At 35.7% G+C, this 17,629-nt stretch overlaps 1 protein-coding gene across 4 annotated transcripts in view; it reads left to right on the top strand.

Moving 5' to 3' along the window:
- Window positions 1-17,629, top strand: part of WDPCP (WD repeat containing planar cell polarity effector) — a 382,460-nt gene that overhangs the window by 247,960 nt on the left and 116,871 nt on the right. For all 4 annotated transcript variants that reach the window (XM_053890729.1, XM_053890730.1, XM_053890728.1 and 1 more), the window contains one exon: window positions 329-431. In XM_053890729.1, the coding sequence (XP_053746704.1) occupies window positions 329-431 (103 nt within the window). The remainder of the gene's footprint in view (window positions 1-328; window positions 432-17,629) is intronic.

The raw sequence follows: 17,629 nt of genomic DNA, 5'->3' as shown, positions 1-17,629 counted from the left end.
TAAAATCTCACCAAAGAACATAGCAATAAAAGTTTTCATTTCCTGATAAAACTGAGTATGTCAAACATTTGGTTTAAAAACTTACCTTTTTTCCTGGAGACTTAAAACAATTTATTTAAATAACTGCTATTAGGTATAGTTATAATCTACAATTCAAGAAAATTTGCTTATACTGGGAAAGAAAACTGAGAGAATTAAAACGCAAAAAAATATTTATCAGCCATGTCTGTTTTGTAATCTGAACAGTAAGCTCTTTTGTTCAAAGTCTTCTTTGTAAGTTGACCAAGATTCATTTGGATTAATCCTTTATTTTGCTTTATTTCCAAAGGACATCCATTACTTTGCACTAGATAAGGGTGAATTGGCACTGGCTGAAGTGGCAAGAAAAAGAGCTAGTGACATTGATGCAGAATCAATAACCTCTGGAGTTGGTAAGAATTAATGCTGTTTTTTTTAAGTGCTTTTTGTTTCAATCAATACTCGTTCAGTATCATTTATATTTATGTTTGTAGGGCACGGTTGGTTAATTTGAATTACTTTCTTTAAAAAGAAAGAAACTTTAAAAAAGAATTAAGCCTGGGTAAATAGTACAATATAGATATATAAGTTGGAACTGTGATGACATAAAAATTAATAATCACTGATTAATCATCACTTGGCAAAAAGTCAGAAGTACACTGTTCTTCTCATAAGATTTTTGAGGAAGAGTTTATTACCATCAGTGCTGTTATTAATATTAGCCAATACAGAAAGTTCTATAATCCTTTATTTGTACACATAAACATGTCAGATATATTTTGAGATATCAAAAGAATTGTCTTATACAAAGTATTTCACATGGGATTTTAGGTTTAATGGATGACTTGTTTTAATTTTGAAGCCACTAAAGCCATTTTACAGTATAGTCTTCCAAAGAAGACAAATCAGAAGCCTAAACTTAATCTAAAGGTCCATTCAAAACTTTTAATACAGAAAAATGATAGTTTTTAAAATTATTCTAATACCAAGATAAGCTTCCTTTCCGACACTCAGTAATGTGTCTCAATGTGGAAGTATTGACCTGTGGACATCCCAATTCCTATTCTTCCTGGTATTTACTATTCCTAGATTAGGCAAAGGACCCTGAGAATTGTAACATAGTTCATTTCTTTGTGGAATTCCTATGAAACAAGTAAGTTTTAATATAGCTCCACTTTGTAAATTGCTTCAAATTATTACAAGACTCTCCATTGATTGATCATCTTTGTTTTTATAATGCTGTTTGCAGCCCAAAGGAGTAATTCTATTGCTTCTAACAGTGGAGGCCACTTTTGCATTTTAGAGAAATTTAAAGTTACTAAGCCTGAAAAGGAATGTGAAAAAATTATCCAAAATTTCAGAAAAAAAAAAAGAAACTCCACTAGTCACCAAAATGCTTCCTATGCTCTCTGTATTCTTTGATTAGACTGCTGTGGCCAGCTGAAACTTCTTAGCCAAAGAGCTTGGTTGATGTTGTTCCCTTTTTAAGCCCTGCCTCATTTCTAGCAAATATCTCTTCATTGAAACCCTGTTCCTCCCCACTTCTCAGCCTTTTTTTCAGGCCTCACCTTTTGACCTCTATTACTCTCCCTTGACAAAGATACCATTCAGTAACAATAGTTAACTATCAAGAGGTGAACTTCTCAGATTGTTCTGCTCCACTTTTATTCTAGAAAACTGGGGTGACTCCCACTCACAATTCCAAAAGGAATTAGGAAAGCATCTCTAATTTCTTTATTGTCGTTTTTGTCTAATTTTTCCATACAGCCCACATCATGCTGGGGAAAGCTAATTTTCTCTCAGATTCCTTCAATTTAATTCAACTATGCTCCCTCAAACTTTTCTGAAAGCAGAAAATAATTAAGTTTTTGGCTTGCAAAAGTGTTCTTTGATGCAAGCAAGGGGGTAAATTATGTAAAATATCAAGAATATTTAAGTATAAGTAGTTCAGTCTACATGGAAGAGTCTGTAAAAAATTATCACATGTAGTAGCTGTCAACATAAGTAAAAGAGTTGCCAAAGGAGAAGTTGAATAATAATAATCTCAACAATTTGAAAATTTTTTATTTAAATTTTTTATTCCAGTATAACATGCATACAGAAAAGCACACAAATCATGAATATAGGACTCAATGAATTTTCACAAGGTAAACATCCTGGGGTACCTGGGTGGCTCAGGTCATGATCCTGCAGTTCCTGGGTTTGAGCTCCGTGTCAGGCTCTGTGCTGACAGCTCAGAGCCTAGAGCCTGCTTCAAATTCTGTGTCTCCCCCTCTCTCTATGCCTCCCCCACTCATACTCTGTCTCTTTCTCTCTCTCAAAAATAAATAAACATTAAAAAAAAACCCAACAAACACATCCTTGTGACCATTATCCAGACCAAGTAACATACATTACCAAGACCACACAAGCTGTCTCCTATCCATTTTTAGATACTACAGTCCAGCCCAACTATCTTTACTATGACACTATATATTAGCTTTACCTTTCTTTCAAATTTTAAATAAGTGGAATATATATTATTTTTTTGTATTTGGGTTCTTTTATTCAACTTTGTGAGGATCTTTTATATTGTATATAATTGTAATTCTTTCATTCTTATTGCTATATAATAGTATTCCAATATATGAACATATACAAGTTTATTCATTCTATGCCAGGTATTTGAGTTCTTTCAAGTTTGGGGTTTATTGTGAATAGTGTTGCTGTGAACATACTTGTGTTTGTCTTTTAACAGATATATCCACAGGGTATGTGCTTTAAAGTGGATTTGCTGGAACACAGGCTATATTCATATGCTCAGCTTTAGTAGTATAGGTGAGGAAAATGTAAGCCTCTGTCCTTCAAGGTTTTTCCAGTTGGATTGAAAATCACATTTTCGTAAGACTGATTAATACAAACTCAAACAAATTTAAATAGTATATATACTTCCTGTATACATGGAAGAGACCCAGGAAAACTGAGTAACTCACCAAAATAGCTGAAGACATCACCTTAAATACCATCTCCATCTAAAAACAAAAGATGATGTTGTGTGTACAGGGTCAGTACATAACGGGAGGTTACCAGAAAAAGCATGGTAAAAAAAAAAAAAAAGGCTGAAGTTGTCATGCAAATTTAGTAAGTTCATGCCTTCTCCACTGATAAATGTCTAGACATTTAAGAGTCCTCCCCTTCTTCCTGATACTGAGGGAGATACCCTTACAAATGGAGATTTCCTTTATACATGTAAATGTCTCCTAAGGAAGGGAAACTTGGGTTTCAGAGATTTTCTTGTGTCTACAGTTTCTTTAAAAATAACTAGGTTAGGGGCACCTGGGTGGCTCAGTCAGTTGAGCATCCGACTTCGGCTCAGGTCATGATCTTAGGGTTCATGGGTTTGAGGCCCGCATCGGGCTCTGTGCTGACAGCTCAGAGCCTGGAGCCTGCTTCTGATTCTGTGTCTCCCTGTCTCTCTGCCCCTCCCCCACTCACACTGTGTCTCTCTCTCTTTCAAAAATGAATAAACATTAAAAAAAATAAAAAATAACTAGGTTAGAATAATCAATATGTGAAAGATGCATATCTTTTTTTTCAAAAAAAAATATGTGTATGTGTGTATATATATATATATATATATATATGTTTTTATTTAAATTCCAGTTAACATACAGTATAATATTAGTTTTAGGTGTACAATATAGTGATTCAGCACTTCCATACATCACCCGGTGCTCATCACAGCAAGGGCACTCTTTAATCCCCATCACCTGTTTAACCCATCCTTCCACCCACCTTTCTGGTAACCATCAGTTCTCTATATTTAAGAGCTGGTTTCTTGGTTTGCCTCTCTCTTTTTTTTCCCCTTGGCTTGTTTGTTTTATTTCTTAAATTCTACATATGAGTGAAATCATATGCTATTTGTCTTTTTCTGACTGATTTATTTTGCTTAGCACAATACTCTAGCTCTATCCACGTCTTTGCAAATGGCAAGTTTTCATTCTTTTTTGTGGCTGAGTAATATTCCGTTTTATATGTATATAACACCATACAACACTATTACAGTACCACTGACTATATTCTCTATATTGTACCTTTCATCCCATGACTTATTCAATCTGTAATGGAAGCCTGTACCTCCCACTGCCCCTTTAGTCCTCCCCCATCACACCCCCTCTGGCAACCCTAAGTTTCTTTTCAATAATTATGGGCCTGTTTCTGCTTTTTGTTTGTTTTTTAGGTTGCATATATGAGTGAAATCATATGGTATTTATCTTCCTATGTCTGGCTTATTTTACTAAGCATAATATCCTCTAGGTCCATCCATGCTGTCTCAAATGGCAAGATCTCACTCTTTTTTATGGCTAATATTCCATTGTGTGTGTGTATGCCACATTATCTTTGTCCATTCATCTACCAATGCACACTGTGTTATTTCCCTATCTTGACTACTGTAAATAATGCTGCAATACACAGGGGTACATATATTTTTTCAGATTAGTGTTTTCATTTTCTTTGGGTAAATACCAAGTCGTGGAATTACTGGATTGTATGGTATTTTTAATTTTTTGAGAAACATCCATAGTTTTCCACAGTGGCTACAACAATTTACAGTCTCACCAAGAGTGCATGAAGGTTCCTTTATCTCTACATCCTTGCCAACATGTATTTCGTGTTATTTTGATTCAAGCCATTCTGACAGGTATATGGTGATATCTCATTGTGGTTTTGATTGCAGATTCCTCCTGTAATATGTTCAGTATGTTTAGGCCCATTTTATGTACCTGTTGGCCATCTGTTTGTCTTCTTTAGAAAAATGTCTATTCATGTAGGTACTCTTCCCACTTTTTAATTGGATTGATTCATGGGGTTTTTTTTTGGTGGTGGGTTGTATACATTCTTAATATATTTTGACTATTAATTTCTTATTAGATGGATCATTGCAAATATCTAATCTCATTCAGTAGGTTGCTTTTTGTTTTGTGGATGATTTCCTTTGCTGTGCAGTAGCTTTTTATTTTGGTGTAGTCCGAACAGTCTGTTTTTGCTTTTGTTTCCCTTGTCTGAGGAGACAGGTCAAGAAAGATATTGCTAAGGCTGATAGTCAAAGAAATGACTACCAGTGTTTTCTTCTAAGAGTTTTATGGTTTTAGGTTTAACATTTAGGTCTTTAATCCAGTTTAAGCTTATTTTTTTTTGGTATGCTGTAAGGAGTCCAGTTTCATTCTGTTGCATATAGCTGTCCTGTTTTCCTAGCACCGTTTGTTGAAGAGACTGTCTTTTCTCCATTGTATATTGTTGCCTCTTTTGTTGGAGATTAATTGACCATATACGTGTGAGTTTATTTCTAGACTGTCTATTCTGTGTCATGGATTGTATATCTCTTTTTATGTCAGTACTATACTGTTTTGATTCTTACAGCTTTGTAGTAGATCTTGAAATCTGGGATTGTGATACTTTTAGCTTTGTTTTTTCCCAAGATTGCTTTGGCTACTTGGGACCTTTTGTGGCTCCCTACCAATTGTGGATTATTTGTTCTAGTTCTGTGCAAAAAAGCTGTTGATATTGATAGGGATTGCATTGAATCTGTAGATTGCTTTGGGTATCAGGGACATTGAACAATATTGGTTCTTCCAATCCATGAGCATGGAGTATCTCCATTGTGTCACCTTCAGTTTCATTCAATGTTTTATAAGTTTTCACAGTACAGATCTTTTATCTCCTTGCTTAAGTTTCTTTACAGGTACAGTATTTTTTTTAGTGTCATTTTTTTTTTAAATATCACTTTCTGCTACTTATTAGTATATAGAAATGGATCTGATTTCTGTGTATGAACTTTATGTCCTGCAACTTTACTGAATTCATTTATCATTTCTAGTAGTTTTTTTGGTGGAGTCTTTAGGGTTTTGTAATAGCATCTGTAAATGGCAACATTTTACCTTCTTCCTTACCAATTTGGATACCTTTTATTTCTTTTTCTTGTCTGACTGCTCTATGACCAGTACTGTGTTCAATAAAGTGGAGAGAGTGGACATCCTAGTCTCATTTGTGATCTTAGAGGAAAAGCTTTTCCTTTCACCATTATGATGTTAGCTGTGGGTTTTCATATATGGTGTTTATTATGTTGTGGCATATTCCCTATAAGCCCACAGTGTTGAGAGTTTTTATAAGAAACGTTGACTTTTGTCAAATTCTTTTTTTTTACATCTATTGAGATGATCATATGATTTTTATCCTTCATTTTAGATTTTCTGATGCTTCCTTATTGAGTTCGGAAGACTATGTTTCTAGGGATTTATCCATTTCTTCTAGGTTGTCCAATTTGTTGGCATATAATTTTTCATTGTAGTCTCTTAATAACCTTTTGTATTTCTGTAGTATTTTGTTACATCTCATCTTTCATTTCTCTATTTATTTGGATCCTCTCTTTTTCTTTTCCTGATGAGTGTGGCTAAAAGTTTATCAATTTTGTTGCTCTTTTCAAAGAACCAGCTCTGGGTTTCATTGATCTTTTCCATTGTTTTCTTTTTTTTTTTTTTTTAAGTCTCTACTTCATATATTTCCGATCTGATCTCTATTATTTCTTTCCTTCTACTCATTTTAGGTTTTGTTCTTCTTTTTCTAGTTCCTTCTAGTTGTAAGTTACCCTGAGATTTTTCTCATTTCTTGATGTCTCTCAGTATCAGTATAAATTTCCCTCTTAAAACTGTTTTCATTGCATCTCAGTGGTTTTGAGCCATTGTGTTTTCATTTTCACATTTATTTCCATGTATTTATTTCCTCTTTGATTTTTTTATTAACCAGTTGTTTGGAACGTGTTGTTCAGCCTCCGCATGTTGGTGTTTTTCCAGTTTTTTTCCAGATTGATTTCTAGTTTCATACTGTTATGGTCAGAAGAGATGCATATGTCAACCTTCCATATATTTATTGAGATTTATTTTGTGGCCTAAATTGTAATCTATCAGAAAATGTTCTGGGATAGATTACACTTGAAAAGAATGTGTATTCTGTTGGTTTGAGTGGAATGTTCTGTATATATCTGTTAAGTCCATATAGGCTAATTTGTTTTCTATTTTTTTTAATCTTTACTTATTTTTGAGAGAGAGAGAGAGAGAGTGTGAGTGGGGGAGAAACAGAGTGGGAGACACAGAATCTGAAGCAAGGTCCAGGCTCTGAGCTGTCAGCACAGAGCCCGATGTGGAGCTTGAACCCACAAACCACGAGTTCATGACCTTAGTCAAAGTTGGACACCACCCAGGTACCCCCGGTCTAATTTGTTTTTTAAAGACACCTTTTTTTTTCTTTTTTTTCTTTTACAAGTTTTTAAGTTCCAACTAGTTAACATTACAGTACAATATTAGTTTCAGGTGTAGAATTGAGTGATTCATCACTTACATACAACACCCAGTGCTTATCACAACTGCCCTCCTTAATACCCATTGCCTGTTTAACCTCCCAACTCCCCTCCAGTAACCATCTTTTTTTTCCTCTGTTAAGACTCTGTTTCTTGGTTTGCCTCTTTCCCCTCTACCCATGTTCATTTGTTTTGTTTATTAAATTCCACATATGAGTGAAATTGTGCTATTTGTCTTTCTCTGACTTATTTCACTTAGCATAATACTCTCTAGCTCCATACACATCGTTGCAATTGGCAAGATTTCATTATTTTTTATGGCTGAATAATATTTTATTGTATTTACATATACCACCTCTTATTTATCCATTCATTAGACATTTGGGTTCTTTCCCTAATTTGAGTATTGTTATAATGCTGCTATAAACATCGGGTTACATGAACCCCTTCAAATTAGTATTTTTGTATCCTCTGGGTAAATACTTAGTAGTGAAATTGCTGGATTGTAGGGTAGTTCTATTTAACTTCTTGAGGAACCTCCATACTGTTTTCCAGAGTGGCTGCACCAGTTTGCATTCCCACCAACAAAGACACTGTTTTCTTATCAATATTCTGTGTGTATGTTCTATCCTTGGATGTAAGTGAGATATTAAATTTTCTTATATTTTGTATTACTGTCATCATCTCCCATTATGCCCATTAAATGTTTCCTTATGTAGTTAGGTCCTCCAATGTTGGATGCATAGATATATGCTCTGGCTAGACTGATCCCTTTATCATTATAAACTACCCTGCTTTGTTTCATGATGCAATCTTTTTTTGAAGACTATTTTGTCTGATATATGTTTTTCCATCTTTGTATTTTCAGTCCATATGTGTATTTCAGTCTCAAGTGGGTCTCTTTTAGGCAGCCTCTGAGCCCTGTTGTTTGTTGTTGTTGTTTAATCCATTCCACAAACCTGTGTCTTTTGATTTGAGCATTTAGACCATTTGCATTTATAGTAATTATTGATAGGTATGTACTTACTGCCATTTTGTTAATAATTTTCTGATTGTTTTTGTAGTTCTTCTTTATTTCTCTCTTCTTCTTCTTTCTTTTTGTGATTGATAGCTCTCTTTAGTGTCATGCTTGTCATTCTTTGTTTCTTGAGTCTTTAATATAGGTATGAGTTTGTGGTTACCATGAGGCTCACCCTATGCATATGGCAGTCTATATTAAGTTCATGGTAACTTAAGTTCAAACACATTCTCAAAGCACTATTTTATTGCCCCCTTCCATGTTTTAAGTATATGTTATTAGATATTAAAATTTTTTAATTCATATATTTCTTCTAATTATGGCCTTTTATTTGCCACTTAAAGAAGTCTATTTAACATTTCCTGTAAGGCTGGTTTAGTGGTCATGAACTTTTTAAAACTTTTGTTTGTCTGGAAAATTCTCCCCAATTCTGAATGCTACCTTGTTGGATAGAGTATTGCCGGTTTCAGGTTTTTCCCTTCTAGCACTTTGAATATATGATGCCACTTCCTTCTGACCTGCAAAGTTTCTGCTGAAAAATCAGCTGTTAGCCTTGTGGAGTCCATTGTATATAATGGTTTCCTTTTCTCTTGCTTCCTTTAAAATTCTCTAATCTTTGACATTTTAAATGTTATATGTTGTGGTATGGACCTCCTTGGGTTCATGTTGTTTGGAACTGTCTGTGCTTTCTGAACCTGGATGTCAGTTTCCTTCTCCAGGTTAGAGAAGGTTTCATCTATTTCTTCAAATAAGGTTTCTACCCCTTTCTTTGTCTCTGTTCGCCTTCTGGGACCCCTATACTGTGAATCTTTGTTCACTTGATATTATCTAAGAGATCCCTTAACCTCTTCTCATTTACTAAAATTCTTTTATTCTTTATGCTGTTCAGATTGGGTGCTTTCCATTACTCTGTCTTCCAGATCACTGAACCATTCTTCTGCATCCACAAAACCTTTGATTCCCTCCAGTATATTTTTCATTTCAGTTAGTGTATTCAGCTCTGATTGGTTCTTTCTCATATTTTCTATCTCTTGTTGCAGATCTCAGTTCTTCCATGCTGCTCTTCAGTAGAGTGAACATCTTTATGATCATTACTTTAAGTTCTTTATTGAGCTTATTGCTTGCTGCTTATAGTTTTTTTTTCTGAAGTTTTTGTCTTGGTCTTTCATTTGGGGCATATTTTTCTGTCTCCTCATTTTTGCTGACTTTCTGTAACTGTTTCTGTGTATTATGCTGAATAGCTGCTTCTTTTAAACTTAAAGGAATGGTCCTGTGTATGGTTGTACTCTGGGTAGGCTGTGTGTGCCTGGTAACTTTGGTTCACCAAAGGAATTCTGGTTTTAAGTATTTATTGAATGTAACTGACATATTAGTTTCAGATGTACAACAGTTATTCAACAATTACATACATTATGGAATGATAAGCATGGTAAGTGTAGTTACTCTGTCATCATGCAAACTTATTACAATATTAGTCACTATATTTCCTATATGCTTTTCATCCCTGTAACTTGTTTTACAACTGGAAGTTTGTAGTTCTTAATCTCCTTCACTTATTTTGATTGTCTCCCAATTTCTTGTGGCAACTACCCATTTCTTGTCAGTTTCTTTTGTTTGTTCAATAGGTTTGTTTTTTAGATTCCACATAAAAGTGAAATTATGTGGTATTTGTCTTTCTCTGTCTGACTTCACTTAGCATAATACCCTCTACGTACATTCATGTTTTCTCAAATGGCAAGTTATCATTCTTTTTTAGGGTTTTTATATTCCTTTGTGTATGTGTGTGTGTATACACATACACATACATGTGTGTATACACATACACATACACACAGTATATTTATCCATTCATCTATTGATGAACACTTGAATTTCTTCCATATCTTGGTTATTGTAAAAATGCTGCAAAAAAACAGAGGCCTGTTACTCTTTTAGAGTTACTGTTTTTACTTTCTTCATTTAAATACTCAGGTATGTAATTACTGGGTTGTATGCTATTTCCATTTTTAATTTTTTGATGAACCTCCATAGTGTTTCTCATAGTGGCTACACCAATTTACATCCCCACTTTACATGACTGTTCTCTTATCCACATCCTAACAAATACTTTTGTCTTTTTGATACTAGCCATTCTGTTTTGAAGTGATATCTCATTGTGGTTTTGCTTTTCATTCCCCTTGTGATTAGTGATGGTGGGCATCTTTTCATGTGTCTGTTGTTCATCAGTATGTCTTCTTTGGAAAAATGTCTATTCTCAGGTCCTTTACCCATATTTAATCAGATTATTTGAATTTTTTGGGGGGGGAGGTGGGTCATATGAGTTCTCTATATATTTTGGGTGTTAACCCTTTACTAGATACATCATTTACAAATAACTTCTCCTATTCAGTAGGTTCTCTTATATTTGTTGATGGTTTCCTACCCTGTGCAAAAGCTTTTTAGTTGGATGTCATCCAAGTTTTTTATTTTTGCTTTTGTGAGAAAAAATATTCTGAAAAATACTTCTAGGGCTGATGTCAAAGACCTTACTAGCTAGGTTTTCTTTGGGAAGCTTTATGGTTTCAGGTGTCACATTTAGGTCTTTCATCCATTTTGAGTTAATTTTTGTGTATGATGGGATAAACTGGCCCAGTTTCCTAGCAACATTTATTGAAGAGATTGTCTTTTCCTCATTATATATTCCTGCCTCTGTTGCCAAAGATTAATTGACCATATAAGTGAGAGTTTATTTCTGGACTCTCCATTCTGTTCCATGGATCCATGTGTCTATTTTTTGTGCCAATACCATAGTGTTTTGATTACTGTAGCTTTACAGTAATTTGAAATATGGGATTGTGATACTTCTAGCTTTGATCTTCCTCAAGATTACTTTGGCTACTTGGGGTCTTTTGTGGTTCTGTACATATTTTAAGATTATTCTAGTTCTGTGAAAAATATTATTAGTGTTTTGATGAGGATTTCACTGGGTATTATGGACATTTTAACAATACTGGTTCTTCCAATCCATGAATATGGTATATTTTTCCATTAATTTGTGTCATCTTTAATTTCTTTTGTCAGTGTTTTGTAATTTTCAGAATGTAGGTCTTTCACATCTTTGGTTAAGTTTACTTGTACGTATTTTATTCTTTTTGCTGAAATTGTAAATGGGATTGCTTTCTTTTAATTCTAGAGAGAGAGAGATTGGGGGAGAGGGGAAGAGGGAGAGAGAGAGAATCTTAAGCAGGCTCTACACTCAGTGCACAGCCCAACGCGGGGCTTGATCCCACAACCCTGGGATCATGAACTGAACCAAAATCAAGAGTTGGATGCTTGGGGCACCTGGGTGGCTCAGTAAGTTAAGCTTCCAACTTTGGCTTAGGCCATGATCTCATGGTCTGTGAGTTCAAGCCCCACGTTGGGCCCTGTCCTGACAGCTCAGAACCTGGACTCTGCTTCAGATTCTGTGTCTCCCTCTCTCTCTGTGCCTCCCCTGCTTGTGTTCTGTGTCTCTCAAAAATAAACATTAAAAAAGTTCTGTTTTTGTTTTTTTAAAAGGTGTCAGATGCTTAACTGATTGAGCCACCCAGGTGCCCCTGGGATTGTTTGCTTAATTTCTCTGACAGCTCTTTATTAGTGTATAGAAATACAGTAGATTTCTGTATATTGATTTTGTAGCCCTGGACTTTCCTACATTCATTCATTCTAATACATTTTTGGTGGAGATTTTAGGATTTTCTATATAGTATCAGCTGTAAATACTGAGTTTTACTTCTTCCTTACCAATTCAGGTATCTTTTATTTCTCTCTTGTCTAATTGCTGTGGCTACAAATTCCAGGACTATGTTGAATAAAGGGAAAATGGATATCCTGGTCCTGCTCCTGATAATAGAGGTAAAGCTTTCAGCATTTCACTATTGAGTATGAGTTAGCTGTGGGTTTTTCATATATGGGCTTTGTTTTGTTGAGGTTGTTTTTCTATACCCACTTTGTTAAGAGTTTTTACCATGAGTGGATGTTGTATTCTGTCAGATGCTTTTTCTGCATCTTTTGGGATGATCATATGATTTTTTATCTTTCATTTTGTTAATCTGGTTTATCACATTGGTTGATTTATGATAGTTAAACCACTCATGCATCCCTGGAATAAATACTACTTGATAATGCAAATGATCCTTTTAATGTTTTCAAATTTAGCTTGCTAATATTGGTTGAAGATGTTTGCATCGATGTTCATCAAGGAGTCAGTCTGAAATTTTCTTTTTGTTTGTAGTGTCTTTAGTTTTGGTATTAGAGTGATGCTGGCCTTATATGATGAATTTAGCAGTTTTCCTTCCTCTCCTAGGTTTTGGAAAAGTTCAAGGAGAGTAAATATTAATTCTTCTTTATTTGGTATAATTCACTGTGAAGCTATCTGGTTCCGGGCTTTTGTTTGTTGGGAGTTTTTTCTTTACTGATTCATTTCCATCACTAGTAATCAGTCTCAGATTTACTATTTGTTCCTGTGTGAGTTTTGGAAGATTATATGTTTCTAGGAATTTATCTGTTTCTCCTAGGTTGTCCAATTTGGTAGCATATAATTTTTCATAACATGCTCTTAAAATCCTTTATCTTGGTTTCAGTTGTTACAGCTCCTCCTTCATTTCTGATTTGAGTCCTCTTTTGTTCTTGATGAATCTGGCTAAAGGTATTTTGTTGATCTTTTCAAGTAATCAGTTCCTGGTTTCATTGATGTTTCCTGTTGTTTTTTTAGTGTGTATTTTGCTTACTCCTTCTCTAATCTTTATTATTTCCTTCTTTCTACTAGCTTTAGACTTTGTTCTTTTTCTAACTCTTTTAGGGGTAAGGTTAGGTGGTCTGAAATTTTTGTTTCTTGTGGTAGGTCCATATCCATATGTAGCTCCCCCTCTTAGAACAGCTTTTGCTTCATCCCAAAGATTTTGAACTGTGATGTTTTCATTTTCATTTATTTCCATGCGTTTTTTTCATTTCCTTTTTTGTTGTTGACCAATTGTTTGTTTTGTAGCATGTTGTTTAACCTCCACATATTTGTGTTTTTTCCAGTTTTTTTTCTTGATTTCTAGTTTCACAGTGTTGTGGTCAGAAAAGATGCATATAATATCAATCTTCTCTTTATTGAGACTTGTTTTGTGGCCTAACTTGTGATCTATCCTGGAAAATGTTCCACGTGCCCTTAAAAAGCATATATATATTCTGTTGTTGGATGGAATATTCTGTCTGTCTATTAGGTCCACCTGGTCATTCAATGTTTCCTTGTTGATTTTCAGTCTGGGTGATCTACCCTTTACGTGGGGTATTAAAGTCACTTATATTATTGTATTAGTGTCAATATTTTTCATTTTGTTTGTTAATATTCCCTTTATATACTCCAATGTTGAATGCATAGATATGTACAATTGTTATATCCTCTTGTTGGATTGATCCCTTTATCATTTGAAGTGTCCTCCTTTGTCTTTTGCTGAAGTTTTATAAGAGTCTAATTTTTCTGATGTAAGTATTGCTACTTTGTTTCTGCTTCCATTTGCATGGTACAGGTTTTCTATCCCTTCACTTTCAGTCTGTGTCATTAGGTTTAAAGTGAGTGTCTTTAGGCAGCACATAGATAGGTTTTGTGTTTGTTTTTTTAAAATCTGTTTAGTCACCCTTTGTCTTTTGATTGGAGTGTTCAGTCCATTTACACTTAGAGGAATTACTATTAGGAATGTACTTATTGCCATTTTGTTATTTGCCTTCTGGTTGTTTTTGTAGTTCTCTGTTTCTTCTTGTTCTCTTCTGATTCTATGGCTTTCTTTAGTGTTACTCTAGGTTTTACTTTGGGTATTACAGGTTTATGATATATGGTTACCATTAAATTCATATTTAACATTATGTATATAGTAGCCTACATTGAGTTGATGTTCGTGTAAGTCCAAACACATTCTAAAGCACTAAATTTTTACTCCCCACTGCATTTTTTATTTATTTTGAGAGAGAGCTGTGCAAGTGGGGAAAGCGCGGGGAGAAAGAATCCCAAGTGGGCTCTGTGCTGAGAGCTTGCAGGGTGTGATGCCACAAACCATGAGATCATGACCTGAGCCAAAACCATGAGTTGGACATTTAACCGATTAAGCCACCCAGGCGCCCCGTATTTTACATTTTGTGTGTGTATGTCCCTTGACTGGTTTTTGTAGATATAACTGATGTTACCGCTTTTGTGTTTTAACTTCCATCCTGGTTTTATAGTGGTTCTACTACTTTTACTACGTGTTTACTTTTACCCATGAATTTCTTTCTTTTACAACTTTATTTCTAGGTATGTCCTTTTCTTTCCACTCAAAGAATTCCCTTTAACATTTCTTTTAAGTCTGATTTTCTGTGTTTGTTTTTGTGTATTGGAAAATCAGATACATTTTCCTGGTCTTGAAAGTAGTAGTCTTGTGTAGAAGAGGTCCCGTGGTGCTTTATCCAGTGCAATCCCACTGGTCACCAGACCGAGGCACTCCAGGGAGGTCTGCTCTGTGGGGCCTCACGCACCCTACTGTTGTGACTGAGCCATGTTTGCCTTCAGACCAGTCTGACCTCTGTGCTGTTGAGACGCATATCTGAGGCCACTGTGGGCTTGTAGGTGGGTAGGGTCAGCAGTCAGGCTCGCTGTCTGTAATTAGCTACTGCACAGCTGCAAGCACACAGACTGGCAGGACTTGCTTTCTGCGTGGCCAACTGAGAGGCTTTTGTTGGTAGGCAAGGTGAGCAGTCAGACTAGATATCTGCAGTTAGCCTCTGTGCCACAGGTGCAGGTGCACCAAGCTGCAGGACTTTCTCCCTACATAGTCAGCTAAAAGGATCGGCTGTTAGAACTGCTGGCACCCTGGTGTGTGGGGTTATCTTACTCTCTCACAGGGCAGGTGTCACTTTGCAGTAACACTGGTCCCTGCTGGGGCTACTTGCAGGGTGTGGCAGGGCAGGAGCCACTTTGGAGGGATTCCTGTTGAGGCTGGCAGGTCCCATGTGGAATACGAGGGAGGTCACATGGTGCTAGCAAGGTAGGTGGAGAGGGTTATCACTGGTTCCCACAAGTGTCCACCTGTCTGGGGGAGGGGGAAGAGAAATGACACCTGCCAGTACTTTCACTCCTAGAGAAATATTCTGAAGAGTCCTTCCCTTTCAGTGTATGTTCTGAGATTAGTAAGTAAATCTTTGTGTATACTTCAGGCACTTTTCAAACTGCTGCTCTTGTGCTTTGTCTCTGGCCAACTTACTATGCTCACTCTTTAAGGGTGGAGACTCAGTTTCCTGTTATCCTTCAGCTTTCCCAGAGTTAAGCCCACTGATTTTTAAAGCACCCAGAGTTAAGCTGCCCTGATTTTTAAAAGCTCCCAAAGTTAAGCCTCACTGGTTTTCAAAGCCAGATGTTAAGGGGACTTGTCTTCCCAGTGCTTCACTGCCTGGTGTGGGGTCTGATCCTCTTGCTTGTCCCTGCTTTTGGTGTTCCTTCTGTTTGTGTTTAGTCTTGCTGGGAGTTTGGTTCCTAACAGTGTCTCTGCCCCTCCTACTCTTTGAGTGTGGTTTCCTCTCTACCATTAACCGTGGAACGTCTGTCCTGCCAATCTGCAGGTTTTCAGAGTTAGTTGCTCAAATGTAGCTGTTATCTCAGTGTCCAAGGGATGAGGTGAGCTCATGATCCTCCTACCCCACCAACTTCTTTCAACCTCAGCCTTACAGGTATTTTAAGCAAAATTGCACTAACCTAATATTGATATCTTTACAGTATTGAATATTGCAGCCATGATATTTGTCAATGATACCTGGTAATTTCTTAGTTGTCTTGAACTTCTTTTGTTATATTTATTCCTATAACCTTATTTTATGTTATGTGTTTTAGTTGATTTTCACCTTCAATGAGATAACATTGTAGAAGTTCAAGGTGTATATGCTTCTGATACACATAAACTGCAATAAGATTACCATTTCTTTTTTTGTCATGAGACTTCTCTTTTCTTTTAGCATTTTTAAATATAGTACTGTTAACCATAATCACAATGCTGTGCATTAGATTCCCCAGAATGTATTTATAAGTGGAATTTTTTACCCTTTGATCAAGATTAATTCTCCTTCCCTCACCCCTTGGCTACTACTACTCTAGTTCTGTAAATTAAGGTTTTTTAAGATTCCACATATAAGTGGTACAGTATTTGTCTTCCTCTGTCTGCTGACCTATTTCACTTAACAACATAATGCTTTCAAGGTTCATCCATGTGGTTGCAAATGGCAGGATTTCCTTCTCATGGCTCAATTAATACATATATATCAGCTTCTATATACATATATATACACACACACATATACATACATAACGCATCTGTTTTATCCACTCATCCACTGATGGACAGTTAGGTTGTTTGCCTGTCTTGGTTACTGTAGTGCTGTAATAAACATGGGAGTGAAGATATCTTTTCCATTTCCTTTGTATATATACCAAAAAGTATGATTGCCGGATGATAGCGTAGTTCAGTTTTCAACATTGAATGTCCGTATGGTTTTCCACAATACCTGCACTGACTTACACCAGGTTTCCCTTTTCTCCACATCATCACCAACACTTATTATCTCTTCTCTTTTTGATGATAGCCATTTTAACAGGTGTGAAGTGATATCTCATTGTGGTTTTGATTTGCATTTCCCTGATGATTAATGATGTTGAGCACACTTTCATGACCTTGTTGGCCATTTGTAGGTCTGCTTCTGCCAATATTTTATTCAGATTGGTGGGTTTTGTTGTTGTTGTTAAGTTGCATGATGAATTCTTTGTATATTTATTTTGGATATTAACCCCTTACCAGATACATGGTTTGTAAATAATTGGCTTTTCATTTTTGGACTATTTCTTTTGTTGTGCAGAAGCTCTTTACACTTTGACGTAGTTCAACTTATTTTTGCTTTTGTTGCTTACACTGTGGGTGTCGTTTAAAAAAAAAAAAATCATTGCCAGGATCCATGTCAAGAAGCTTTACCCTGTGTTTTCACCTAGGAGTTTTGGTCATAAGGCTACCCCGACGGATACGAAGTCTAGGAAGCATCTTCAGTGTGTATGTGAAACACATGTACCCAGTAAAACACCTGTGACTATAAAAGTAATAGCCACGTGAGGGGACAGCTAGCACTTATGTGTTATAATGAGATTTGTTGAATAGTATTTAGAAGAAGAAAACAGCAAAATGGGGAACCATCTTCCTCTATATGATCCACATATTCACAGAAATGTAAATAATTTAAAAACCCTG

The sequence above is a fragment of the Panthera pardus genome, unplaced genomic scaffold, assembly GCF_024362965.1.
Source record: "Panthera pardus isolate Hobbes unplaced genomic scaffold, ASM2436296v1 HiC_scaffold_25, whole genome shotgun sequence".
NCBI lineage: Eukaryota > Metazoa > Chordata > Mammalia > Carnivora > Felidae > Panthera > Panthera pardus.
This window is presented reverse-complemented; position numbering and strand designations above follow the sequence as displayed.